The sequence below is a fragment of the Gambusia affinis genome, linkage group LG10, assembly GCF_019740435.1.
Source record: "Gambusia affinis linkage group LG10, SWU_Gaff_1.0, whole genome shotgun sequence".
Lineage (NCBI taxonomy): Eukaryota > Metazoa > Chordata > Actinopteri > Cyprinodontiformes > Poeciliidae > Gambusia > Gambusia affinis.
The window spans coordinates 13,549,960-13,577,833 of NC_057877.1; the positions used below are offsets into that span (position 1 = coordinate 13,549,960).

A 27,874-nucleotide genomic window follows, 5' to 3' on the forward strand; every position below is an offset into this window, starting at 1 on the left:
GAGTTTATGGTTGGAACAAGATGAGATGCAACAAAACTTAAAATGGTGTTAATATTTTTGATCATTTAGACATATATGGCTCTAAGTATTTTACAATGCATGCCCAAAGGTTTAGAATCATGAATATAGAGAACACATTCCTGTACGTTGATTCCGTCCACATTAATCAAGGAACAACAGGCTTTGCAGTTCTGCCACAAAACTACATCAAGCAGGCCAGATGTAGGAAGTAGTTAAATATTTAATGAATAATAATAGTAACAAAAGACATAACATTGTCTGGGGACTAAAATAAACAAGTAAATTGTAACATGAACACATATTTATTGTACAACATAAAGCTGCCAGATGAAGGCCTTCAAATTAATTTAAATTAATAACCCCCCGCCCCCAAACACCTACACACAGCTTTCATATCTATGTGTTTTATAAGAGGCACACATATATGAAAAGGTGGTTTGAATGTCATGCATGTCACTGTAATATATCTTTTTATATAAGTCTTTGTGATCAGGGAAACAAAAGCTTTTGTGCATGAAGTTTACTTGTTGTCTTTTAGTCTGTGTGTAGATTTGGCTTTTTCCAACAGTCCAAAAACAAAAACATGCGCTAGGCTAACTTGAGATTCATATGCGGAAAATATTTTGTGTTAGATTGGTAACTGGTCCCAGTATTCTGGAGACCCTAAAAGATACATATTTAGATTGGTAGGATGGAGTCTGATCCTGCTGTCGCAATGCTTTATACTTAATATATGCTCCTCCTATATGCTCTACTAGTGTCCGAAAATTTGGTTCTCCTCCTTTTTGCTGTCACCCGACTCGCAGATATCACCAGCGCTGCTCAAAATCTTGTTCTTGGTAACCTGGGAAATCCCATCAGCGCTGCAGACAGAAACATATCAACAAAGTTGTGGTATTTAATTCAGAAAACAGCAAAAACAAAACAAAAAATTGCAATAAAGTTTTACCTGTGTATATTGCTAGGTCTGTTGTCCTTGGTGAGGTTGGCAAGCTTGTAATAATCCAGGAAGGTTCGAGCCACATTCCTACCTAGCTTCATGTCTAAGGATAGGGAATTAAGGCTTATTCTGCTTCTGAAACTGAAGATTACACACATGACCAAATGGAAAATGTGATGAAAATATATGGCAAAATAAATAAATAAAATAGAAAATCAAACAATAAGATCTAAAATATCATGCAAGGTAAAAAAAAAAAAAAACAACTCTCTAGTTGTGAACCCTCAAAGAACCTTGTCTTCACTAATTCAGTTTGCATACCCTATCAAACAAAACCTTTTAGCAAATTGTAGTTGATTGTTGCAATTTTTATCATTTGTAGCGCTCCCTTTGTTTCCCTGACTGCTCTTGGCAGGACTGGAGGCAGCTGTTTTACTTAAAAAGCTTCACAGCAATACCTCCTGGAGACTAAACATCAGCTGGCAAACATTTCAAAGAAAAAAAAAAACACCTCTCTTATCCCTAGAAAGAACAAAATGGCTGGCTTTAAACTGTACTCCACATGTGCTTTATTTCAGAAGGACAAGTCTGAATGATCTGTAAGAGGGGGCTCCAGGCCAATTCATCCCTTCACTATTTATTACTTACAGGCGGCTGCCATTTATTCACTGACCACTTCTAAAACGATTATGAACTTATGCACTCATCAACACAGTGAATGTAAATAGTTTTCAACTGTACACTGAAGAAAGGCAAGACTTTTTCTCTGATTTGTGTCAATCAATGCAATCATTAAGGCAGTAAGCAAAATGAAACTGATCAAATCCACTGGCTGCTGAGTTTAAGATCCACACAAAACGTGGACCTATACCACTTAGATTCAAGGTATTATGTTGTACTTTCAAAAGACTGCAAAATACACCTGGTTTCTATTGATTGGAGTTGTTAACCCTGTATGGACCATTTACTGCTTCGTGAAAGATGATGACCCCTGATTCAACCAAAATAACTAAGTGGAACTTTGCTGGTAGCTAATATTTCTTACACTAATAAAATCCTATTTTATCATAGTAGAATAAGAAGAGATTTTAGACAATTTTTATTTGTACAGTACAAAATGTCCCCCTGGACATATAGTTTATAACAAACATCCCCAGAAAGAATTAAATGGTGAAGGAACAAAATGATCAGATCCTATGAGGAAGGTCTAAAATTTACATATTTTTGACAAAGTGAAGACAATGGGTGGTATGGGTGAATGTGTGATTTATTATGTATTTTTCACATCTCCTGAGAATCAGCAGATCCGGGCAGAACATTGCGAACCACAAGTACAAAAATAGCACACTAAAACCCACAGCCCCAATGTAAAAAACCCAAAAATATATGAGTATTTAAGACATTATATATTTTTTTAGATAAATGATGCATGCTTCACAGGCATAAATCTTCAGACACGAGCAGCATGAATATGAAACAGACTCAAAAACATGGCATTTGTCCTTGCCAACAAACCTGGGGATCAGTAATAAACAACTTAAGACAAGCACCTGGAGAAATGAGTAGTGCAAATGTTCAGGCTGCAACACACGACCAAAATAAGTTGGGCTAAACTGACTGCATTTCACTCACATCAGACAAATGTATGATGCTGGTATGAATCAGACAAAGCAATTACTTACAAACTGAGGCCTAATTTAAATTCAGAGGTGAGTGCACACATTATCTCAGCTGTCCCTTACTACATTAGGGACCCCATCAATAACTTGAATCCTTTTATAAAACAGCTGAGTGTCTATGAGTGCTTTTGCCAAGCCTGGGATTATTAAGACAGAAGGCACGTAATGATGCCAGTCAGTTTCAGATAATGAAGAAACAGAAGAACACTGAATGCCAACAATGTTCCCAATCATCAAGAGTGAGGACACGGTGAATACGAATAAATAAGAACATTGCCACTACAAGGAATAAATTTCATTGAGTTGCTGAAGTAAGTGCAGTAGGAAAAACACATTAGTACAAGCTGCCAGTCTGTCTCAATACATCTCATCTACCCTTTTCAATCATCTTCAATCCATATGTAATGTTCAAATGGATCCAGACACAGGACAAACAGATCCATGAGGGGTTTTCCTAATCTTGTGCCATTGATGTTTGGCTGTTCCCACTCTTCATCCGTCTGGAGGATGATGAAGCAGCAGAGTGTCATAATCTTTCTTTCTCTTGGCCATCACCTTGTTGATACTCAGATCTGGTCTGTCGTCTGAGGAACCGTCCATCTGTCTCAGCTGTGTGACTAAAACAAAAGTGAAACCAAAAAAAGATAGATTTTTTCCCCCTTAAATAATCAACAAGCGTATAGTTGTTTTAACTAGTTATTCGCATTAAACTTGTGGTTGTAACAGGCAGTCAAAGGAAAATGCTTCTCCTCAAATAACCTCATAAAACACATACACACAGCTGGCACTCTTGGTAAATTAGAACTGTGAATGAGCAAGCAATCCCCTCTGTGGTTAGTCTGTCAACTTTTGGCCTTTGTATGTTCACAAGTCAGCAGTGGACATCATTCTTTACACCACAGGCTGATAGCATTACTCCCCACATGACTCCAGACTCCAGTTTATTCACCATCTGGCTGTCTGGGAGCATTTCATTAAGTGAAACCTGCACTGTTTGCATGTGTTTGTGCTGCGTGTGTTTGTTTATGGACTTCATACTTTTACTAGTTATTCACCGGCAGTAAAATGTAACCATTTATTTTTTACCCTATTTGGGATTCCAGCTCTACATGTCATCACATTTCTATCACAAACCATTCTTTGCATAACCAACTTATAAGAACAAGTAAAAGATGCTGAAAATAGTGAGAGCAGCAGAAGCTCCTATACGTGAACATGGTCCAATTTCCCTGACACTACTATTCCTTCCAATGTAAAATCTACCACCATTACCCCTACGCCCCAAAAGCCTGTGATCTAAAGGAACAATGACAAATAGAGCGGACACTGGTTGTTTAGAAGTGCTTTGAGAAACTCATAGCACTTTTAACCCCTCTATCTTTTAACCCCTGACTCCAGAGCCAACCAATCTTCAGCAAAGGCCATCGATTCTTCACTCTGGACTGGAGAAAGTCGGCACTTTAGGGAGGACGTTTTTGTACTGATTATAGTCCTATATAGTTCTATACTCCAAAAGGAGTATAGAAGGAAGGATAGAAAGTCAAGGAAGGAAAGATGGACAGACAAGATAGACTTCCAGACTGTGTAGGAACCCTAGTGAATGGAAGATTTTCCCCAACTGCCCCAAAACAGCTCTTCCATCATCACATTTGGCTCCATGCAGGGCTGTGTGCTACCTTCCCTCTCCTATCCTCTATATAGCCATAACTGTCCCCTAACCCACTCCGTATACAATATCAATGTCAGTCTACAGATGACAACAACACAACGGTGGTTGGTCTGACTCGAGCTAGCACACAGAGAAGAAACTCTGTCAATATGCAGCAAAATCAACATCCTGGCCTTGACTATCGGAAAAACCAAGAAAACAGTGCTGGACCTCCAGGTGCTTTAGAAGAGAGCCCACTGAGGCAGTGGAGAGGTTCAACAAGAAAGAAAGAAACTTGAAACATCAACAGCGTAAACAAGAACTGGGACAGTGTGTTACAATGTGGTATGCTAGTTTGAAGGCTTTCTAGGGAGCCACAAAGACCAGAAACAATCACTGGCTGCCCCCTTTGTGTCTGTGATGGATACAGCAATGATAGCTCCAACTTGAGAAAAACTCAACAAAACCAGAAGCATCACCATAGACAGTACACTACCACCCTCTGGGAGGCACTCCAGGAGTTTGAGAAACAGATTTCCATCACAGTTTATGCTTTTTCTTTAAATGCATCCTGGTGTTTCAACCTTAATTTGCACTATTGGGCCATGCTTGTTTTTGATGTGGGGCAACCTGAGGGCTCAAGATCACTGCAATCATTCCCTTAATTGATTATTAGCTTTAGAACGAAGATTTTCCTGGGTTCTCTAAATAATTTAGTAAGATTACACACCTTGGATGATGAAACACACAGAAATGTTATTTTTAAAGTGTTCCACTTTTTATAGACCATCTTTACATGAGCTCCAGATAAATTGAAGTCTGCATGGTTTGAAAAAAATGTGCTTTCGTTTTGCTTTTCAGTTTGTTTTAAATAGTCCTACAAGAAAAACAATGTCTAATTTGCCCTCTGACACTTAAGAATCTGCAAAAGAAAACCAGCTTTCATGCTAAACCCTTCTTCCATCCTTGATGTCTCCACTGTGACCTCTGGAAAGTTTTTTGACGCTTTCCACAGCTTTCTCTCATCAGCAGAGTTTGCTGCCAGTCCCGGGTTCCTCAGCCAGGCACGCTCAGTGACAAAAATATCTCCCAGACCCCACCGCGCGCAGATGGCCTCTCAGCTTGTCTCGTCACGACTCACCGTCTATTACAGGAGGTTTTGTGATGGACGGTCAGCTTCTGAAGGAGAACTTCTTACGCTGGGTTTGGGGTCGGAGACACGGAGGATGCCCTGACTGCAGCTTGGCTTGGTGCCGAGGGAAACCGTGGGTTCTGGAATGAGGCCATCGATGCAGCAGGAAGTTATGTGTCTGGGAGCCAGGAAAGCTGTAGCTGGGATTACAATGTTGGGTGGCATGAAGATACTTAAAATAGCTACAGTGATTTGAAAACAAAAGTATTTGCACCCTAATAGATTTCAGCTATTCTTTTTTGAATATTTCAGATTTAAAAAAATAACATCAGAGGTAACACAAACAATTATTTTTAGATTAATTAAGTGATAAAATCTATCCTAACCAACCTGACCCTATGCAAATGTAATTGCTTCCTACACCTAATAAATGGTTGTGGCGGAAAGAACTGCTGCCAAACATTTGTGATAACTGGCAATGAGACTTTTCCCGCATAATGACTCAATTTTGGCCCACTCTTCCTTCCAGAAAAGTTTTAATACAGCTGCCCTGAAGGATTTTGAATGTCCAACGTCATGCTGCAGAGTCTCAATCAGATTTAAAGCCAGACTCAGGCTAAGTCACTCCAAAACCTGTATTTACTCTTTTACGTTTTGGACCTGCTGGAGAGCTTTGGATTATTGTCCTGCTGCTAAACCCAATCACTCCTGGTTAAGGCACCGAGAGATGGCCAACATCCTCCTTTTGGATCTTCTGGTAAAGCAGAATTTGGGTTTGTATTAATTGTGGTGAGTTGTCCTGAAGCTTAAGCTGTAGACAGTCACTATCCTCAGAAATTGCTTCATTCTTGGAATTTCTTTGAACTGAGGCAAATGACTAAGATCTTTTCGCCTGCTTCATTTTGTTATAGTTATGATTAGATGATATACCAATCCCACAAGTCTACCAGTAATTAGGCTTGTGTGCGGCTGGTCAGAGAAACAGAAAATGTGCCTGATCCAAGTTTATTGATTATTTGAAAAGAGTAGCAAGTACATTTTCTCACAGAGCCATGCCAGTTTGGATAACTTATAACCTTAAGAGATTATAAAATAAATCCTTATTTGAAAATAGCTACATTTATTTACCCGGGTTATCATTGTTTGATATAACAATTTGTCTAAAGAGCTGAAACATTTCAGTGTGATGTTGCTAGATATACACTTTGACATTTCCTACTAATATTGTATAAATTGTGTAATAAACTGTTATTATCAGTATTATTATTATTATTCACTGTTGGGGAGATCAAAGGGGGCCGGGATGCAGTGCATCAGCATCTTTTTAGCCTTTCACTGAAATGTATTCTTTGTACACAATAATGGTCTTGTCTAATCAATCACAGGTCATTGTCATGGCTCAAGGGCGTGCCAGGTTAGACGCTGATGAGATTACGGGGCATGTGAGACAAAGGAGACGGGGGTGGGACATGACTTGTTTACTGCAGCTGTTTGCTGTCAGCAACACATTTAGCTTCTTTCATTCCTCGTTGCCCGTCCTCCCAGACAGTGAGACAACGTGACGAAGAGACAAGAAGTCCCCTAGTGGTGAAATTAACAGGCCACGTTGAAAAGGCTGTCTAGATTGGATGAGAGTTAACAAGGAGACAAGCAAGAGGACATTCGAGCCATCAATATGGGCGACTGGCAGGTCTTGTCAGTGCACTGACACGTAAAGAGCTAATTATCAATGCTAATTACAAGGACAGTCAACAACAGCAATAGAGAAAGGGACATTTTTGTCCCCAGTAGCAAATCAACAGAGTGAAAGACCTCACGTCCGGAGGCCCAAGAGGACAAAATGGAGCCCATTTTAATCCCTGATGGAACGGACTGTCCCTGTTAGATATACAAGCTGTCTAACTTAAATAAGGAGTGTAGGAAAGGTGAGAAGGCATTTTGTTCTTTTAAAACATAAATTAATAAGTAATGTGGAGTCACAGTTATATGCTTATGTTCTTTTTCTGACTGCCTTGCCTCTGTCTTTTAGATATGGGGATGTTCAAGTTGAGTGAACAGCACTAAACACAGGAACGTAAGTATAGTTAACTCAAAATCTAGCAGTAATCACTCAGAAATAGTTTGCACTATTATTGCTTTTTCAAATTGCTCTTCAGGAATGTCAGTACAGATTTTTTCAAGGTTGCTTCAGTTCATAAAGGTTTGCAAACACTTGGTCTGCATAGTTCCTAAACGGTCAACCAGGCTGAGGTCTGGACTTGATCTAGGCCACTGCAACAGATCGAATATTTTCTTTTTCAGCCATCTTGTTATAGATTTGCTTCTGTTTTGAGAATTTTTTGGATTGAAACTCTCTGCAGTTTGTGTTTATCTATAGTCTTTCCACTCATTTGAACATGCATGTTTTAAAACAATGAACAGAATAAAATTTGAGACTACAAAAAAGTTTTCTCTACATTTTGTCTTTGCTTCAGCAACAGTTTCATTGGTTTTAAAGGCATCGCATAATCTATGTCACTTCTCTTAGATGATTATTTGACCATCAGTGTAATGTAACACCAGGTGAGCTAATTTATCTACTTAAAGTAACTGCATTTATGTTCATTCCCAACACTAATCTATTCAAAGACAAGACTTCACTAACCTTTATGTAAAGGCAAACATATTTCAATTCTGCTGTATAATATTCTTGTAGTAAATGTATTTTTCCTGTTACAGCTTTCTGATTTAAATAATTTTTAGCAGCTAGCTTAATTAAACTTATTTCTGAAACTGCAGTTTTTCCTTCTCCAAAGATTTTTATAAACTTTTTCGACTTCCCAAGAACGGCGGACTTATCAGTATGTCCAGAAACAACATTCATGGATTTGGACATGTCAGCTTTTACATTTTTGGGACAACTCATGTGAGGACACCTGTTCATCTGAGCATGGCGACAATATTTGTGCAATCAACTGTGTGCTTAGATGTGTGTTTCTGTGTGCGTTTGCTTGCATATGTGAGCACCTATCCATTTGTGCATATCTGTGTGATGTGATGTGCATGATGGGTGGTAGTGAAGCATATTTGCCTCCCAGCTATATCATTTGCATACTTGTCACAGCCTGTGCGTTGGGTGTCAGGTTCAATGATGCATGCTGTTTTTCCACCGGTGGCTCTGGCATTCACGGAGTCCCACTGTTATGGCGACGCGCACATCAAGTGTTGCCGCGACAGCCGACAGTCCAACATCACACACATGCGGGGAGCTGATGCAGCCATCAATTTGTGACGTCACTCAGAGCTGCTGAGCAGCCCAACAATGCTCTGCTTGATTAGACTGCGTGTGACCACCTCTGATGAAAATCTGCAAGTTTGCTGAATTGGAAAGGTAGAAAAGTGAGTTGTCCTTCAGTGGAGAAAATCTGAACAAGGTGAAAATGCTCAACTGACTGCAGCAAAAACAAAATCGTCCTCGAAATCTTTCAGAAATGCTTCAAAGTTTCTCCAAAGGAACTGAGAAAACGAAACATGAATGCAAGTAAGAGATAAGTAGGCTTTGTAATCAAAAATAAAAACACATCTACTGTATCCTCACATGTAAATGCACTCAGGCACAGAGAAGACACCAAGCTGTGTTTTGAACAAGATCCCAGATTTCTTCAACCTTGATGTGCTCTACACTCATATTCAAACTTTGCAGTTTGGGCAGCAGAAACCTGAGCTGCTGCACTATAAATAACTGACAGATATTCATATCACAAACATTTTTACATTTTGTCACATTAGAAGATAAAAATCTTGTTTTGAGGTAGTTCAACAACTGACTAGTCTTGTTGCAGTCAGTTGTTATTTCACTGCCATTTTATTTTGTTTGAGATAAAATGGCAGTGAAATAAATTGGATGTACATTTTTTGAAAATTAAAAAAAAATCTTGAGTCAATTCTTTGTCAAACCACCATCCTTGCAACCACAGGTCTTTGTATGTACCACTCTACCAGCTCTACATCTAGGAGGTTGCATTCATTCCCATATTTTGTGGGGACAGTCTCTGTCTGTGAAGAAATTTAAGGTCTTTCAACATCTTTGTTGGATTTAGGTCTGGACTTTGATTAGGTAATTCTAACAAGTAAATAACCTTTGAGCTAAACAATTTCTTGGTAGCTCTGGCTCTGAACTCAAAGATTTCACTCTATTTGACTGTGAACCTCCAAGTTCGTTGCAAGATCTAGCAGGTTTTCTTCCCCACATCATAATGCTGCCAGTGCCAGTCTTGCAGTGGTAATGTGTTCGGTCGATACTGTCGTTTATGCAAATATATTGTGCATTCCTAGTAAAAATAGTTGAAATCCATGTATAATTTTCCTTCCACATTATAATTTTGTGTTACATTATGCATAACTAAATCCTATTAAAACACATTTAAATTTTTTGCTTTTAAAATGACAAAATGTGAGGGGTATAAATAGATGCAAAGCCCTCTTTAGGATCTATTGTCGGAGCATACTGACAACCAGTTACAATGGGAAACAAACAAACATGAATGATTAGAGGACGATAAAAAGTCAGACACACAAGAGAGGCTATCCCTGCTGTTTTAGAGGAGCATTCTCAGCTTGACTAGATGATATAATGAGCCGTTATGTTGTGGCTGATGGGATGAGAGAGGACAGGACATCGTAGAGGAGAAAAGACTGCAGCAGAGGAGACATCAAAAACTAACACTCACAGCCACTAAAAGTGTATCACACGTTTTCTTGAGCAAATTCAAACTGTGACAAAAGTGTCAGCTGTTCGAAAGGTTAAGTTTTCAATTTCGGTGGTTGCAAGTCACCGTGGTGAGGAAGGTTGGACAGGAAAGATGAAAAGGTGAGGAAAGACACTTGGAAGGTGGCTCCGCTCATGGGCCAAAGGTTTTTATTTGGCGTGAATTAGTTCAGAGGTGTGTGTTGGTGTGAGATGAGGAAAAGAGGAAAGAGGGGCAGGTGGAGGGTGGGGGAGATGCTAAAGGTCTCTGTTGATAATTTACATGCTCCATCAAGCAAACTACTGGGGCGTAAAAAGTGACATGGTCTGTTCCTTCAACCTGCCTGACCCCAATCTCCACTGCAGATCAGGTCTCCTGCTGCCTGCCCAGCTTCTGGAGCTCCTCCTCCTCAGAAACGTCCCCTCTCGCAGCTCAGCAAACACAGACACACACCCAGACAGGTACGCCACCATGCAAAACTATTCTTAGCCCTTTTAGTGGTCACTTTACAACCACAAACATCAATGTATTTTACGTGATTTTATGTGAAAGACCAACATAAATTAGGGTAAAACTATGAAAAATTTAAATCGGAAGAAAATAGTTCAGTGTTTGTTTGTACTTGAAAGGTTTCCTGGGTCCCACTCGTGAATGGCAGCAGCCGGTATACAACTAATAGTTTTGTTGATAGATATTCTCACCTGAGCTATGGATCTCTGGAGCTATTCCTGAGCTACCAGATTATAATCAGATATTGGATCTGATCGTATCATATCCCATTTCTTAGGTTTCAATTTTTAATTGAAACCTAAGACTAATTATGATATTTCTTTCTTTTCTTTTTATTAAGTATAAATTAGGGCTCCCTGTCTGACAAAGAACATATAAAGTTTTGAGAATTATAAGAAAAGCAAGTTGGTAATGAGAATCACTAAGTTAAAAAATATGTAAACATAAATGCCAAACATGTAGATTTCATTGCTCCTCTATACTCCTGTCAATGTATAGAGAACTAATATGGTGACCATACTTAAAATTTGTTGATCTGATAACTTTGATAAGCCTGCGATAAGCAGACTGCCTGATTTTGAACATTGCTTCTTCCTCCTCCTACAGAATACGTTTTATTGAAACAAAAATGACTAAAACTACTCTTTCAAAGCACTTTGCTGATCCATGCGTGGAATGGACCTTTGTATTGCTCCCTACTTGTGTGCTAATTAATCGCACCTCATCTTCACTGAAGAAGACCTCCAGTACTTGGCACTAGAGGGCACTAGGGCTGCGCTAATGCTAAGCTGCCCCTCCACCTGCAATGCAAGTGCATGAGAGCACATACTCTTCATAAGTAGGACTCTTGTCGCTTTCAAAATCTCTTCCCCTTCTTCTCGATCACTCTATCGGTAAGATCGCACCACTATCGGCCCGCTCTCAGGAGGTCCTCGCCTCTGAGAAGGTCACATGAAGGAAAACTTCCTTCCTATCTGGCTCCATTAAGGCACCTGTGACCTTCGGCTCCACTGCTAAAAAATCCATGCGTGTTTGTGTGTGAGGGCCGGAAGCTGATGGGAGTATTGTTTGTTCGACTGTTTATTCCAGTGACAACTTCAGTCGCAAGTACAAACGACTTGTCATGCGGAGCCACAAATGCATGCTCCCACTCCCAATTAAAACATTAAAATAATGATTCCAGCATCTTGATTACTGCCAGAGTGTGTGTCAGATGAGAAGAGGGAACAAATAACGTCAGACAGCTGTTGCTGTACGCTGCATTTTGAGCCTCACGGATCACATATGAAGGATACAATTCTCCTCAGAGTATGGAACAGCGGCGGTGCCGGCAGACGTCATGTAGCCGTAGAAGGACACCTCCAGAGTGTAGCAGTAGGAAGTATCATCAAGAAGACCACCGAGGAAGCGCCTGCCAGTACCGGCCTTCACCTTGTCCCGGTTAAATGAAGTGTTTGACTGAAAAAAACCAAAGAATAAGTGTTGGAGCCTGTAAAGGGTTGGATGAATTTGTTTTTGTTGATGTTGCAGATGAGTGGTGGATTTATTGTTGTTTGTTTGTTTTGTGCTGGGGCCCTCCTCCTCGTCAGTCAGCCTACTTCTATAATTGGCAGGCAGGCAGCAGCTGGGAAGTTCTGGTTGTTTGATAGAGGAGTGAGGAGTGGAATGGTTTTCTTTACCGTCAAATAAACTTTACTTATTATAAGTCAACTCGGAGATTATTTTTGATTAAAAGTTTTGATATCTTTCGACAAGAAGCCATCTCCGCGAGTGCTTTTTGGATTTGACGAGTCAGAGACCTCCTCCTTAGGACTACTCTGGCGAAGAGAAAATTTGGAGGCTTGTTAAGACGCCAGAGTAGCCGTAACAATAAGAAATAAAATGCAGGTGAGGTAAATACAAAAGCTCTTGAGATTTGGGGTGAAGTACTTCTACAAGCGAACACCCACTTCAATTAAAGATCTCTGAAGTTAACTAATATTTATAGTTACAAAATCTAAAGTCTCCTCTTTAAAACATTTGGTGTGAGATCCCAAAGACTGATACTTCACAGTCAAAAAACGGCAAGAAGTACCTATTGGATTAGTTTTTATTTTGGACAACTATGACAAAAAATCATGAATTTTTCTTACAAAGTTTTAATATTAGTCCATCTTATCCAAATTACAGATGCTGAAGTGTCACCTATAGACGTGCATAACATTTAACACAGTCTCATTCATCATTCATTCCAAGTACAAGAGTAAAGCAACATGATTTGTAAGGTAAGGCGCACAAAGAATACACAATCACCAAACTGCGCATTCTTTGTAATTTACAGCCTTGTAGCCATAAAACTCTGAGTAAGAAGAGCAACAGTGGATGCCAACTATATAACAGCAGGAGTCACACAGGCAAGTTAGTGAGATAGTTGCTATTTCTGTAAGAACTGCTAATTAAACACACATTTATTGGCACCTCTGGTAAAAATGTGTAAAAAAGCCTTAAAATTAATTAATCTTTTATTTCAAGATGCATAACTTCACACTGAAATTTTTAGAAAATCCCTAGTTTAAATTGACAACATTTATTCAACATTTCTCTGTTAAATATAAAAAGTAATTGTTCTTAGCAAATTCAACAGTGGCGAAGTTGGGATTTAAGTTAGAGTAAGTAGAAACTTTAATTTGGTAATACATGACTTTATTTTTACCTGAGAAATGACACAGAGTCACTGTCCACCATGCTGCAGAAGGACTAATATTTAGTTTGCCACCACTCATATAGTCAGGAGGATTGTGAAGGAGATCTCCAAAGATTAATAATGGTCGTAGTATTTCTATCTTTACTACGAACACTGCCTGGTGGAGGCTTTGTGTGCTGTGAGCCTGTTTTGCTACTGAAACACAAGAAGACCTTGTTTGATTGAATTGTTTGAGATATCAGGAGATTTTACATAAGAATCTACTGAACTCTGCCAGAAAACCGAAAATGAGTCATCAGTAGGTATTTCAGTCAGGTAGTGATCCAAAGCATATTGAAACAACAAAGACCAGACACAAAATAAAGTTTTTAAGGTCATCACAGCCTTCATAGCTGAACGATACAGAAAACCTTCAGTGTAAATTGAAGAGAAGAGAGCATTAGCATGGAATTTTATTTAAGATTGCTTTACTAGGACAACTTATGGCTTTGCATTATTCCTGACTAAAATAAAATGTTTAGTCTATTTCTCTTTTGCAATATGCCAAACTACTGAACTTCACAGTCTTTGTAAGCTTGGTGTTTTTACCCAGTGGTCTGTCACTTTGTTGTTGGTTTTCACTCTCGCCTCTTTCATCTGCATTGTTTTTCAGCAAACGGTGCTCTAAAAAGCAACCTAATGCCACCTGCCAGTCCTCAAACAGTCAATTTAGCATGCAGTTTGCAAACACATGGGTACATTTAGCAGGTAATGAGCCATATATGCATATGTAAGGATTCAAGGAAGACCAAGAATGCTGCTCAGAGTCTGCAGGATGTTTTATTAGGTAAGTGTTTCCTGACAAGTTTGCAGGAATGTACTGTGTCATACATAATTGGTCAGAAAGGGAACAAAATATTTAAATTATAGACAGCAAAGTATCTGCAGAAGAGGAAAGTTGGGAAAGTCCTGATGGGTATAATAAACTCACTTTATGCTTAGGAAGAAGTAATCTGGGTGATTACAGGATCAATGGACAATCATGCTCTATTTGTTCATATAATCGCAGATGACATGTCTATAACAGACCTTTATAGGAAGAGCATTGTTATAAACTCAATTTAATGTGCCAATTTTATGGATTGATGATACATAAAAGTGGATGCAGCTGCTGTCTTTGAAAAGTAAAGTCAATGGAAATGGCCATAAACCTGAATATTACAGACAGCTGTCATACTCTGACTCCACAAAATCTCTTAATCTAACCAGATCTTATAAAATACTATATTATACGTATATTATACATGAGGATATTAAGTAGCTTCATTTCCTGCTCTTCTCCTGAAAATTATCTTATTTTCACATCTCAAAGACCAAGTTTGTTCAATAAATGGGTGTTCAAAAAGTGAACTTAGACTTGCTTTGTTTAAATAAACAGATTGAGTAAACTTAGTGTGCTAAGTGATTTTTGGAATTGTTTATTATGTGGAAATAGTGGATAAACATCAGCCAGGAATTTAAAGCTTGGGCACAAATTGATCTCTCAAATGGACAATGACTAATCATTCCAGCTAATTTGTTACAAAGTGGCTTAAGGACAACAAAGTCAATATTTCAGAGCGCCCGTCACAAAGCCCTCAGATGGTTTGGAAGTGGAGCATTTTACGAAACAATATGCAATATTCCTACAGTATTTCAAAAAACAGAAAACCTACAGACACTGTCAAAATGTTTATTTATGAGACTGTATTGGCTCGACGAAAAGCAAAGAAATATAACAGCTGTGATAAGTATTGACTGGCATGTCTCATTAGTAAAAATGTGTTTATGTCCTGGGATTTCGCTCTCAGAGCAACTTGCAAAAGGGAGTTCATTTCAGCAGATTTACACAATGTCATTACAAACCCTGGCTGTAAATGGGCAAAGTGTGGGAGAAAAATCTATTTCAGCTCTGAGCGTGTCAGCTATAACACACAATTTGACGCCGTCAGGGGAGGAGTGTGGAAAAACTTTCCATTCACTGTGAATTCACAGCAGCGAGAGTGGACTTGCTGAGATGCAGACTCGGTGGCCACCGGTGGGAGTTTGCCGTGATTGTGTTGTGCTGCTGCTGCGCTGGGCTGGGCTTTAAGGTAGTGCTGAATGGGCATGGGAACAATGGTGCAGGCAGGGAGATGACCCCTGGGCCAGCTGTCACATAAGGCATCCTGGGTACAGAAAGACCTTCTCCTGAAACGAAGCTTTGCTCACTGTGCACAACAAACCCCACTGTACAGAAACCAATAATAAGTAAAGTTTTCTTTATTGGATCGACAAACTGGGATGGCTGAAGATCAGTTTGTATTATATATTCAAGTTGCTCTGTTATTAAATGTCAACATCACTAAGCAAATAAAGTTCAGCAGAAGGAAGCAGGAGATGCATCCTTCTTTAAAAAGACGTCTGTATGTGAAACTGAGACATTTTCACAAGTAACCATCCTGGTCCACTTCTACAGCCAGACACTGCAGTTTGACCTTCTACTTTCCTCCACAGAAAACTGGGAGAGTGTTTAAGTCCTTTAGAGTTTTTGACATTCAGAGATTTTTTTTTTTTCCCTAATCTGCATACAGACCATTCTTTGAAAGGACAAAATGACAAAGGTGTTGGAGTGTTTTGTTAATTAATTAAAAACCGAAGGAGTGAAGTATTCGATTAACATAAGTGTCCACAGTCTTTGTTATGACATTCGCAATTAGGTGGTGGAGCATCCCACAGCTAGAAGAGATCCTTGAGAAGCTTCTACGCCGTGATTGGAGTCTACCTGAACTTAACTGAATTAATTGGATGTAATCAGGAAAGGTCTGCAGAAGGTCTCACAGTTGATGGTGTTTGTCTTTATAAAACTCAAGTTATGAGGTCAGGAAAAAAAAAAAAATCCACGAGCCCGTGAGACGGGATTTTGTCAACACGTGGATCTCATAAACAACGTAAGAATGTTGATGAAACCTTTAAGTTCTGTTTAAAGTTAAGCAGCACAGTGAATGGGAGTAGCTGGAAGTCTCAGCTTTGTTCACGTCGTCAATCATACTTCACTCTTCAAGGTTTAACTGCACTCAGTGTAATTTATCTGTAAAAACATAATTCTGACAGATGGGTTTTAGAAGATACTTTCTTTTCTTCAAGCACTGTTACAGGACTAAGTTTGCATCTTTGAAGAACGATTTACGATTTTAATGTAGAACAATGCTCCATTACATGCATCCAAGTATTCCTATACCCAGGTACTCAGTAAAAAAGTTAAAAATGAAAAACCTATTTAACTGGAATGAATATATATTTTATATATATATTTGGGAAAATTTAAGAGACCACTGCAAAATGATCAGATGATCAGTTCTCTGATTTTACTCTTTTTTGGTATAAGTTTGAGTAAAATGACATGTTTCTGAAATTCCAAGCAAAAGTTTAGTATTTATTTGCAGAAAATGAGAAATAGTCAAAATAACAAAAGAGATGCACTGCTTTCAGACCTCAAATAATACAAAGAAAACAAGTTCATATTAATTTAGAAACAACAATACTAATGTTTTAACTCAAGCAGAGTTCAGAAATCAATATTTGGTGGAACAACCGTGAGGTTTTCAATGGGGTTCAGTGCAGTGGTCTCTTAATTGTTTCCAGAGCTGTACATATATATTTGCATTTATTGTTATTTTCCCATGGTTTTGTCAGCCATCTCACTTCTGTTCTGGGATCAAAGGGAACATCTTTACATTTTCATTCATCCTTTTTAGTAAATTAACTTCCTGTTTGGATGTCTGCAGCTTTAAGAAATGTCTTTACTATCTTTATTATGGGGGAGTTTTCTAACACTCTTGAAGCATAATGTTTTCTTCTCATCAACACCTTCCTTGGATGCATGCAGCTACACTTAAAAGATAGGCAGTCCAAACTATGCTCCCAAGTGTCTGCCACTTAGAGTGCAGCAGTTCAGCGCCTCTCCGAACACCACTTCACCAGGACTCGCTGAGATAAGACTATTTCACGCTGTTAAGCAAAGTAGTAGAAATTCTGAGTTCGGAATCCTCACTCTGGTGTCTGTGTGTCTCTGTATTAGTCTGACTTACATAGGAGAAGTCCGGCGCATTTTGGCACAGCAGTCGGGGGAAGACGGCCTGTCTCTGAACACGTTCCTCGTCCTCAAACACATTTCCATACATGAAGCCATTTAGCATGGTGGAGTGGGAATGGATGTCGATGTAGAACTCCAAGCTAACACTCTAATGGAGAAAAAGTGAAAAGAGAAACAGAGGAAGTAGCAGAGGGTTAGTTGGAATAGTTTTCTATCAATGAGCAATGGCCCACAACAGATTTCTTCCCCCTGGGAAACACTTTGACCCATGGGAATGCTATGACCACTCTGGACACTGTGGACTGAGATTAGAGCCCTACCTGAAAGGAGCTAGCCACCCAGGCATAACTTCAATCATGCTGTCCTTCTGAAGGGCAAACCGTAAATAAATACATGGCTTGGAGAGGTGAGAGCAATATGGTACAAACACACATCTGGACTCCCAAGATTCATTATATCCACCAAAGTCATTTATTAGTTAATTCTGAATTCGTTTTTCCAATTGTAAACTCTGCACAGATGGATTTGGTGACATCTAACAACCTTTTGATAAAAAATTCAAACGCTAACTCTAAAGACAACTTTAAAAAAACAAAACAAATGAGCAACAAGTATCCAACTTACACTGATATAAAAAAGAAATAGTTTAGATTTTCTAGAACTAATTAAAAAAAGGCTCACATATTTTTCAAACTAAAGATCCAGCATTAATGTTAACATTAATATCAGTATTACAAATGTTTCATTTGAGATTTCTGTAAAAAAGATTGGATTACTTTTTTACAGTTGGCATTTTTGAGCATTTATTTATTTTTATTGTAGAAATTACAAAAAGAGAAAGAACATGATTTATCATCTTAAGTTTAATGGCCAGAGAAGAAATGTCCTAAATATTTGTGGGAGCAAAAAGCTCTCAGCATAAGGACAAAAATAATCTTGCTATGGGGTTTCAGCCAAACCAAACCTTAAGTCTTCAGTAAGCTTAATTTAAATTAAAAAACAGGCACATTGTGATATCAAAATGGCTGAATTATTTATTTAGTCACTAGAGATAACCCTGATTAAGGTGCTGATTTTATTACAATTTCTTTTATCTTATGCTTGTTTTTATCCTCCCATTTGTTTTGTTGAACATCTTATCATTTGTTGCGCAATTTTAGTAATAATAATTTGTACTTCTGTGATAATCCATTGTATATCATGTTTATATTTGCTTATAATTGCTTGAAACTTAGTCAATGACAGTTCTTGTATCTGCTAAAAGCATTTGCCTGTTTAAAGACTTGTTGAGTTTTTACTTTTTTGCTGCACTTAAATGTTTCGGATCAACCAAAATATAAACAAACAAGAAAGGCACAATAAATGCAAAACATGGTTTTCCAGAAAGGATTTAGTTAATTAATGACAACCTGCCTCAACCTGTGTGACAACACGAAGCAGCCTCAAAAAGCAACACATCACGCCTACAGCATGTTGTAATCTTTGCAAACTGTGACTTTACCTAAAGTCAGACAAATCCCAAAAGGGCTGCTGAACTTTATTTAATATTAATCAGATTATCTATAGTTAGTTTTAAGTGCTTACCAAAGAAAACAAAAAAAAAATGTATTAAACCATAACGTGCTCCAAGTAGCAATGTAAGGGTGTGCACACTTAAAACAACCAGGTTGTTGAAGCATTTAATTTAATTTATTTCCTTACAATGGGTGTACTTGCTTTCTAGTTAAATACACAGTGTAAATGCCATTAAGTATGAAAAAAGGTTTAAAAAAATGTATCATGATCTCATTTAATTAAATCACATAAAACTGGCATTTTAATAGGGGCGTGTAAGCTTGCAAAAGCAGGCCTTTGTACGCCTCAAAATTAGATAAACATCTTCGGTCAACATTTGCTTTATATGTAAATAATTTAATAAAGTGCATTGTCTGAAACTACACCAGGAAAGGAGAGGGTTAAAAACAGAGATCGCTAATTAAATAAAATGTCAGGTTAGATGGTGTTTCATTAATCCAGAGGAAATTATTGGTCTTTTGTTCACTCATAGATACATAACCATTCATTAAAAGAACAAAATACGTCTGCCTTAGAAACCCTGCGATCTAAAATAGAGAGTTTGACTTGGCCACCATGTTGAACATACACTATAAATGAATGTTTACTCCTGGTCCAATATCCCTTTACCCCAATCACAAAATCAAATGAAGCAAGCAAGTCAAGGTTGGTAAAATTGATGTGTTAAATTATTTTGAGACGACCTCACACACCAACACACCCGCCACATCTTCTGACCCTCAGCAACAGACTAACACCCACCAGCATCCATAGCCTTTGCCTGCTCTCTCTATCTTATCACTATGTTGCCTCTCTCCCGGTTTTATCCCTTTACTCTTCTTCCTTCCCCTCTTTTATCTTCTTCCCTCTCCGCTCATTACAGATTCAGCTCCACACCTTGTTCCCTGCGGGTCATAAACAGGAGAGAAAAAGATAGTGGGATGGAAGCAGAGAGAGAGAAAGAAAAAAAAAAGGATAAAAGGGAAAACGATGCATATGCTTGTAGTTACGTGTGTTTGTGAAGTAACATAGGAGGGATTGGAGAGCTTACAGAAAAAGGAGGTGGGTGACAAAGAGAGGGAAAAAGGAGGCAATAAGTATATGAAGACAAACAGAGAGAGAGAGAGAGGGGAGGAAATGAGAGAAAGAAAGAGAGAGAGAAACAAAGATGTATGCGCAGAGACTGGCAGGGGTGAGACAGAAAGAGGGAAGTGATGCTTGGGCGGCCCAGGCGACGCAGTGTGGCTGTGTTTGAAATTCTGCTCACAGCCAAAGCAATTTCCTGGCGGTGGCTGTGCTGTCAGCTGCTTGGCTGGCTGGCGGTGAAATATGGTGGCTGGGAGTCGGCCGCTAGCAGCCCCCGACAACCTGATGGATGGAGCCCCAGAGGAGAGGAACAGCAGCCGGAGAAGGTGGGGTTGGGTGAGGAGAGGGTTGGGAGGTGGTTAGGTGAGGAGAAACAACAGAAAAACAAAAAGAGAAAGAGGATGAAAGCGAGAGAACGGGAGGAGGGGAGAAAAGCTTAATGCAGCCAAGTGAGCAGCAGTGGTGATGTGAGGTAGAGAGGAGAAAAATAACATGAGACAAAAAGGTAAATTAATAAATGAATAAAACTGAAAGGGAGCAGAAAAAGAAAAGACAAGAGGTAGGGAGACGGGAAAGACAAGCAGAGCAATTCAGGTTTAATAGAGAAAGAAAAAAGGGTGGAGAGCAAAAGATCCAACTAGCAGGGTCTCAACAAGCCTAATAATCACTAAGGACTCGCCTCAGGTGGAGGTAAGGGAAAGTTAAAACAGAGCCGACAATAGAGGGCTGGGTTAAAGAAAGGTGGACAGGCACATGATCAAAGAACACACTAGGAGGAGTAACATTATTTAGCTCCTGCCTTCATGCTATTCCACTGAAAGGTAAAGGATGTGTTCATACATTCAACATAATCTGTAGAAGAGTTTAAGATGTTTTGGCTGCAAAGGATGGGCTGACAAACACTATGGATTAAACTGTGGCTAAAACCCATGACGATGATCGCTTCACAACTTAAAAGAATCAAAATTTGTCAACAGCTTCTTGTCCACCAGAATTTTTACCAACTTCAGCATGAAAATTTTAAGTCTTGTGCCTCTGGTTATATCATCAACCCAAATACATTCTAACTAGAAGACAGTTTTCTCTGCAGGGGTCTTTTTAAACACTGCTTTGTGAAATTGTCCACTGGAGTACATACTTCACCATCCAGCTTTGTTTTTATTCTCAGTGTATATTTGTGGATGCTAGATTGTCTTTAAACAAAAAGCTGAAAAATACAAAGTTAGGCACATGAGCCTTCACTTTCTGGAAAGTAATCCTGATCCCAACCCTGCAAGCTTTCACGTGAAGCTGTGAAGGTCTCTTTGAAGGACATCAGAGGATCTGTAGCAACAGCCATGGAGCCCCGACAATGTCATGACCAAGTCTACTACATTGCTTAGTTAATGCTCTGTCAATCAAACCAAGACGGTTCTGAAGGCCCCACCAATGTGATTGATGTTTCAATTAACAACCCGCTCCGACCTCCAGAATTGTTCATTTGAAATTGTAATTAAGCAATTAGGGGCAATTAAGAAACAGAGACCACTGAATGAAAGTCAGAAGACAATTTGGGAGAGGGAGAGATAGAAGTGCAGAGAGTGCAAGTGTCCAAATTAAGCCTCTCGGAGAAAAATAAAAGCCCCGTCTTGCTGCAGAAACTCCAGAGAACTCTCAACTCGGGGTGAACTTGCAACGACGGCAATCAGTTTAGTGTAAAACCCAGAAGGTCAAACGAATGAATTTTGTCAGACAAGTACTTATCTGCTGCATATTAATTAGAGCCGGGTGCGGGAGTGCAGTGGGGGCCGTAAATGGCGGGCTTATCTGTACACGGAAAGGAAAAGTAGCTGATTGAAGCAGGATTACAGGCCCCTGAAAAAAGCTCTTTGCATCAGCAGCATACCTTTTGAAAAGAAGGAGGACAGCTGCTGGTTCAGGAAAAAAAAAAAGTTGCCTCTGCTATTCATGCAATGTTAAACATACAATGTTAAACTAACAGGGATTGGATACAACACTACGCTAAATTAACATTTTAATAATTTATATTGAGTTGCTCCTACTTTGACTGCAATAACTGCTTAAATATGCAAATTAGAGGGTGAGTTTGAGAAAAGATTGTTCTTGCTGCAGCCGGCAGAAACACACAAAAACTGACCTTGACCATATTTATTCTCGAATAGATGTAAACACTTCACTAGACTATTGAAAATGCTTTTCCAGGTAACATAACATAACACATGTTTCTAGTCCAGACCAAGTTCAGAAAATGGTTAAAAATCTAAAGTTTATGACAATCAAAATGATCCTTTACCAAGAATATTTCGGTAGCAGTGAATCTTGAGTGAACTGCTTCCAGCTAGTGAGATCTGTGAGATCCTACAAAACGCATGGCAAATACTACTTGCTACATAAAGACTGATTTACAGAAGACAGAACTTGTGCTCACGTGATATAACCCTTTAACTGTCACCCCAAATACTGTCACAAGCAGGTCAATGGGTCAATCGGACAACGGCGTCCTCATGGCAGCTAAAGGGATAACAAATGCTGGGACAACTTGGTCTAAATTCACTCACTCCAGCATTTCAAAATCTTTCAGCCAATAGTTTTTAGATTGCATAAAATTCAGCTCTAAATTCCCAACAGAGGAACGGCCGCTCATTCGACAGCCTTCCTGCCTCAGTGTAACCTCCCCAGACTGCCTTGACTCCAGGCTGATGATCCTTCCAGCTGAGAGCGACAAAGCTGACGGAGCCAACGGGACCCGGAGCAGAAGCCAAGCTGGTTGAGAGAAAATAAACATGTGACCCCACCGGAGATCCTCCCTAATCTGCTCTATAATAAGGTTGTCTTCTGGCATTGCAACCTGTCTGACCTTGAAAGCCATCCCTTCTTGCATTTCTTTCTTTTCCGAAGTATTCCCAAAGTTAAGACAAGTATGTAAACAATCCTAATTATGTGGAGAGAATTGTGAGCTTACACTTGCAGAAAATATTTTCTGAATATTTGCTAAAGTTAGGTGTAATATCAGCTAAATAAAATCTGAACATTCATTCTCTAACCCTTTGAAAGTTTCCCTTCGAGTTATTAGGCTTCTTTATGTTAATTTTGTTTTTTTAATGAATTGTTTCAGTATATTAGTGTATTGGTAAATTATTATCTTTCAGTTTCTACATTGCCAGGATCTCTCTCTCTCTCTATCTATATAAATCTCTATATATCTATAATAGAGATTTATATATTAGTTTTGTTCACTTGTTAACTGGATTTTGCTTTAATTATTCTTGTTTTAATTAAATCAGTGTGGTGGGAATGCTGCGTTTCTCTGTGCAAAATAAGTTGCAAAAAGCAATAGTATGCTGACATCTTAAGATGTGTGAGATGATTTTGAGTGGATTGTGGGATATGTATGCTCAAAGCATGCAAAGAGGAAGTGGCTATAGGAACTGTTTAGTTTGTGTTGTGAGACCACACAGGATTGACTTTTAATCACAGAGGTTGTGAGTTTCCAGTGTTTTACACTCTTTAACTCTGAGGCAGGAAGGCTGTTGGATGGCCGGCCGTTCCTCTGTTGGGAATTTAGAGCTGACTGTGTGACTTTGTGTGAGTGTTTAGAAAAGTGTAAAGAGACTGCATGAAGCTTGAGCGGATCAGAGCAGAACTCCGAGTGCAGAGGGATATCATGTACTGTTCTCATTCCTGCAGCAAGCAATCAAGCTCAGGACTCAGAAGAACTGTCTCACCCGTCCTTGTTAAAAGTATTTTGCCCATTTCAATCAGCCATGTTTCTCTTTTACTTTAGATCCACCTGTTCTTAGCTGTTTTAGTTGGGGCCTGCCATGCATGGAAGAGCAGTGCATTGTTTTGCCTCCTGTGGTTAACTTTAGCATTGTTGCTAATTTTCCGGATCAGTACCCCAGATTTGTGTCAGATCAAAACGCTGACGGGCACACTTTGACAGGCCCCTTTCAAATTTCTTCAGAAATGTTCTAGTTATAATATTATTACAATAATAATATTAAAATAGTATAATATTATACAATAATATTAATAATAATAATTGTAATATTAAATTTGGTAGAATTATTATAATATATAAAATATGTTACAAGTATAATAAATATATAATAATTATAATAATTGTTATTATTGTCATTATTATAATAATTATATTATTATATAATATAATTATAATAATTCTAATATTATTAGGTTAGGGAGCATTTCAGCTCATTTTTGATTCATCAACTATGTTTATCATACTGAATGGATTATGTCATGCTGGTGACACGACAAATGCTACTGACAGCATTTAAGCTAACCTTAGCATTTTGGCTAATTTTAGCTGATACACTAATATTTGTATACTAAATAGAGTAAGTCCAAATTCGTCAACATAGTAAAGATACTCCACATGCTACTGACTACATTTTAATTCACCTTAGCATTGTTGCTAATTTTCACCATCAGAATGTTGGGTTCCTGCCAATACGCACGGTGTTTAAAATTTCTTCAGAAGTGTTCTAGTTCAGATTTATTAGCAACTCATTGTGTTTAGTTATTCTTTATTCCATTAAAATTATAATTTACCTTTTTATTTAAATTATTTGTTCCTGATTCCCCATTGCTAGAGCCCTACTTTATTTGTAAATTTTCAGATTTATTATTATAAGAACCCTTCTTATGCTTAAACAAATATTTTAACTGCATTCAGTTTAATTGTTGCCCTGGAAAATGGACTCAGTGTTGGAGAATGTCCAATAGTGTAAACAGCAGGACAGTATTTTCCTGAACAATGCACTTACCACCAGAGCAGAGTTTGTTCAACAGTGGCAATGGGAGGATCTGACTTTATGTGATTAAAGACTTTTGACAAGAAGGGTATAAAATCCCACTTCAGCACAAGAATAACATCAAGAACAAACTGAAAATCTTCAGGAAGTACATGAATGGAGTGCAGAAGACTGGACAAAAGTTACTTTCTTTGATGAATACTCCTGATTGAAAATATGTTAGCAGAAGAAAAAGCCCTTCACTGTGCCACGAGTGAGGTTTCCAAATGTGGAGTTACCTTTTAAGCAAGGGAATGGACTTACTAACCCTTCTATATATATATATATATATATATATATATATATATATATATATATATATATATATATATATATATATATAGAATCATAAGAAGTCTGATCACAATGTATTCCCAAAACCATCTCCTTGCAAATATTATATTCCACCATAACTAAAAAAAAACTGGTAGAGCCACAAACCTTAACCTCAATGAGAGGTCAATTGTCAAAAAATAGGTTCTTTGATAAAATATAAAAACAGTACGACCTTAAAATGCTGTAGCTTCACAACAACATTTGTGTCTCAGCCAAACAAAGATTAATCCTGTTGTTTTATCTGTGATACATCTTCTCCAGCATAATGTGGCAATAACATATTACTAAAGAATGAGGCTGCTGCATATCAGTAGAGCTGCACAATATTGTCTAGATGCCATATTTGGAAATCTATTATATTTCATCTGTCATACATTTACACCTTGGAAGGCAATAACATATTTGGCCAGATAAATGATTCTCACTTCTCTCGATGCACCTGTTATGAATTTTAGTGACAAAGATGGTGAAGCTCAAAGAAGATGATGGAAAAGAACAAATAATTGTGAAAAATATTTTTGCTACAATGATCACTCCTGGAATTGTGCAGCTTTACGCAACTTGCATGGGTATTTACAACCCTTGCACTTTTTCACAATGTTCCAAAGTGACTTTTATTTGTAATACTCGTTTTACCATTATTTCATAATCATGCTCTACTTTCTATTCTATCACGCATAACAACGTATTGAAAATATGGATATCAATAAAATACTATTGACAACGTGGTTCCAATGTCACAATTTGGAAAAGTTCAAAGTGTACACAATCCTTTGCTTGTTCTGGTAGTTCTTGAATAATTTATTCCTAATGTGGTGCCTTGCAAAGGATTTATTTTCCAGGATAAAATAAAAAATGCAAAAAGTAGTGCATTTACATTGTAAAACTAACAAAGCATCAGTTGGAGAAGCCACAGGGGCAACATGACAACGACCCTGAAATGATGTACCAGTGACAGGACATGGCAGATGGGATGACCTGCTTCATGGATGAGAGTAAATGACAAAACTCTCCTCTTTCTCTCTCTCTCTCTCTCTAGCCTTCCCATCACATTTATCTGACTTTTTTTCTGCTCTTTCCTCCCTCGTTTTGCACTGAAATTAATGGTGGTATTTGTCTGCTTATGGACAGAGAGGTGATTTGTAATCAGGCAGATCAGGCACAACCAGCTCTGTGTTTTGGGCCTGTTTGAGAAACATAAGCTGAGACAACTATCTAGAAAAAAAAGGGGAAAAGAATAGGCACCAGAAAAGAAAAATGTCACAAGAAAGAGAGCAAGCATGAAATAATTTGAAATACTGTGTTGAATAATTGAGAACAATTAAAAGCTCTTTTGGAGATAAGCTGAGAAAGCTACCAAAAAGACTGGAATAGTGGAACAGTTTCATCTGTATCTTCCTGTGATAAGCAGACAATTCAGGCTCCAACAGAGGGAGAATAAAGAGAACCAATGGAGGGATTGAAACGACATGGGGTGATGGGGAGAAATTGGCCGTATAGTTTAGAAATGGATCAGAAAGGGTAGGATGACACCAGAGGACACTTAAACGCACATAGCAGAAGAAGCAGAATAGCAGAAGAAGATTGTGAGGCAGCACTGCAGGAGACATAGAAGAAGGACATTAGGAAGAATTTTGAGGGCACCAAATCCATCTAGACGCTGTGACAGGACCTAATATATTTGTTCCACATAGAAAATTAATTTTCTAATATTAAAAAGGTCAAAAATAAGCCAAGGAAACAATGACCTCTTTGTCATCCTTAACAAATTATCCAAAATGGCAGTGTCAGACTGCTGGGGATACATTTGCCCAGTGATGAATGCTTCTGGTAATCAGCCAATCAAAAAGAATTCTTCTTCTGCTTTTGATAAATGAGCTGGAAAAACACTGCTTTAGGAAGAAGATGGGTCCATTTGTTTCTTCAGTCTCCTACCCCATTTTTTCTCCCTGTCCATTTCTCTCTTTTCAAAACAAACAACGGGGTGGCTTGGGAACAGATTATAGCTCTTTGCATCACTGACTCTTTCAGCCATTTTCCCTGCTGACCAATGTTCAGCTACAGATGGCAAATGCTGGCATTTTTATAAAACCGTTTAAGCAAGTTTCTTTCCAGACGGATGGATAAAAAGTTTACAATCTAAGTTTTTCGTAGACAAAATTTCCATATAGCGCATGATAGCTCTACACAGGTAATGGTGCCATGCAATACACCAGCCAATGTAGTATTCAAAACAAGGAGCAAATGGTACCTTAAAGACATCAAGGTTGTTAGGTCTAGACAGACTGCCAAAAGTGTCTGAGATAAAGTACGTTTCCAGTTCCAGGTCCATATTTTAAATGATTATTTTACTCTTCCACTCAGTTGAGTTCTATGACATAGGTAAACAGGTTTAATGCCAAAAGAGCAAAGGCCTAAAGAAACAAAGTTATCAGTCAGCTGAACAAGAGTCTGACACACATTTGAATTGATATCTTGTTCACAGCTTCTGACTTGAATTAAATCCTCATTTTTAATTCAATGAGGAATTAAAAATGCCTAAGCTGCATATATCTAAAATATTCTGGTCAAAACTAGGCAGGATATTTGTGGAAAGTATATTTATTGTTATCAATCAGAAAGGGGTTTCTCGGTTAGAAATATTTAAATAT

At 38.3% G+C, this 27,874-nt stretch overlaps 1 protein-coding gene across 2 annotated transcripts in view; it reads right to left on the reverse strand.

Annotated features, from left to right (window-relative positions):
• Positions 1-307: 307 nt before the first annotated feature.
• agbl4 (AGBL carboxypeptidase 4) overlaps positions 308-27,874 on the reverse strand; it is a 442,148-nt gene continuing 414,581 nt past the window's right edge. For both annotated transcript variants that reach the window (XM_044130229.1, XM_044130230.1), the window contains 4 exons: positions 17,429-17,581; positions 11,953-12,115; positions 971-1,064; positions 308-884 (listed from right to left, as the gene is read on the reverse strand). In XM_044130229.1, the coding sequence (XP_043986164.1) occupies positions 776-884; positions 971-1,064; positions 11,953-12,115; positions 17,429-17,581 (519 nt within the window). In that variant the 3' untranslated portion in view covers positions 308-775. The remainder of the gene's footprint in view (positions 885-970; positions 1,065-11,952; positions 12,116-17,428; positions 17,582-27,874) is intronic.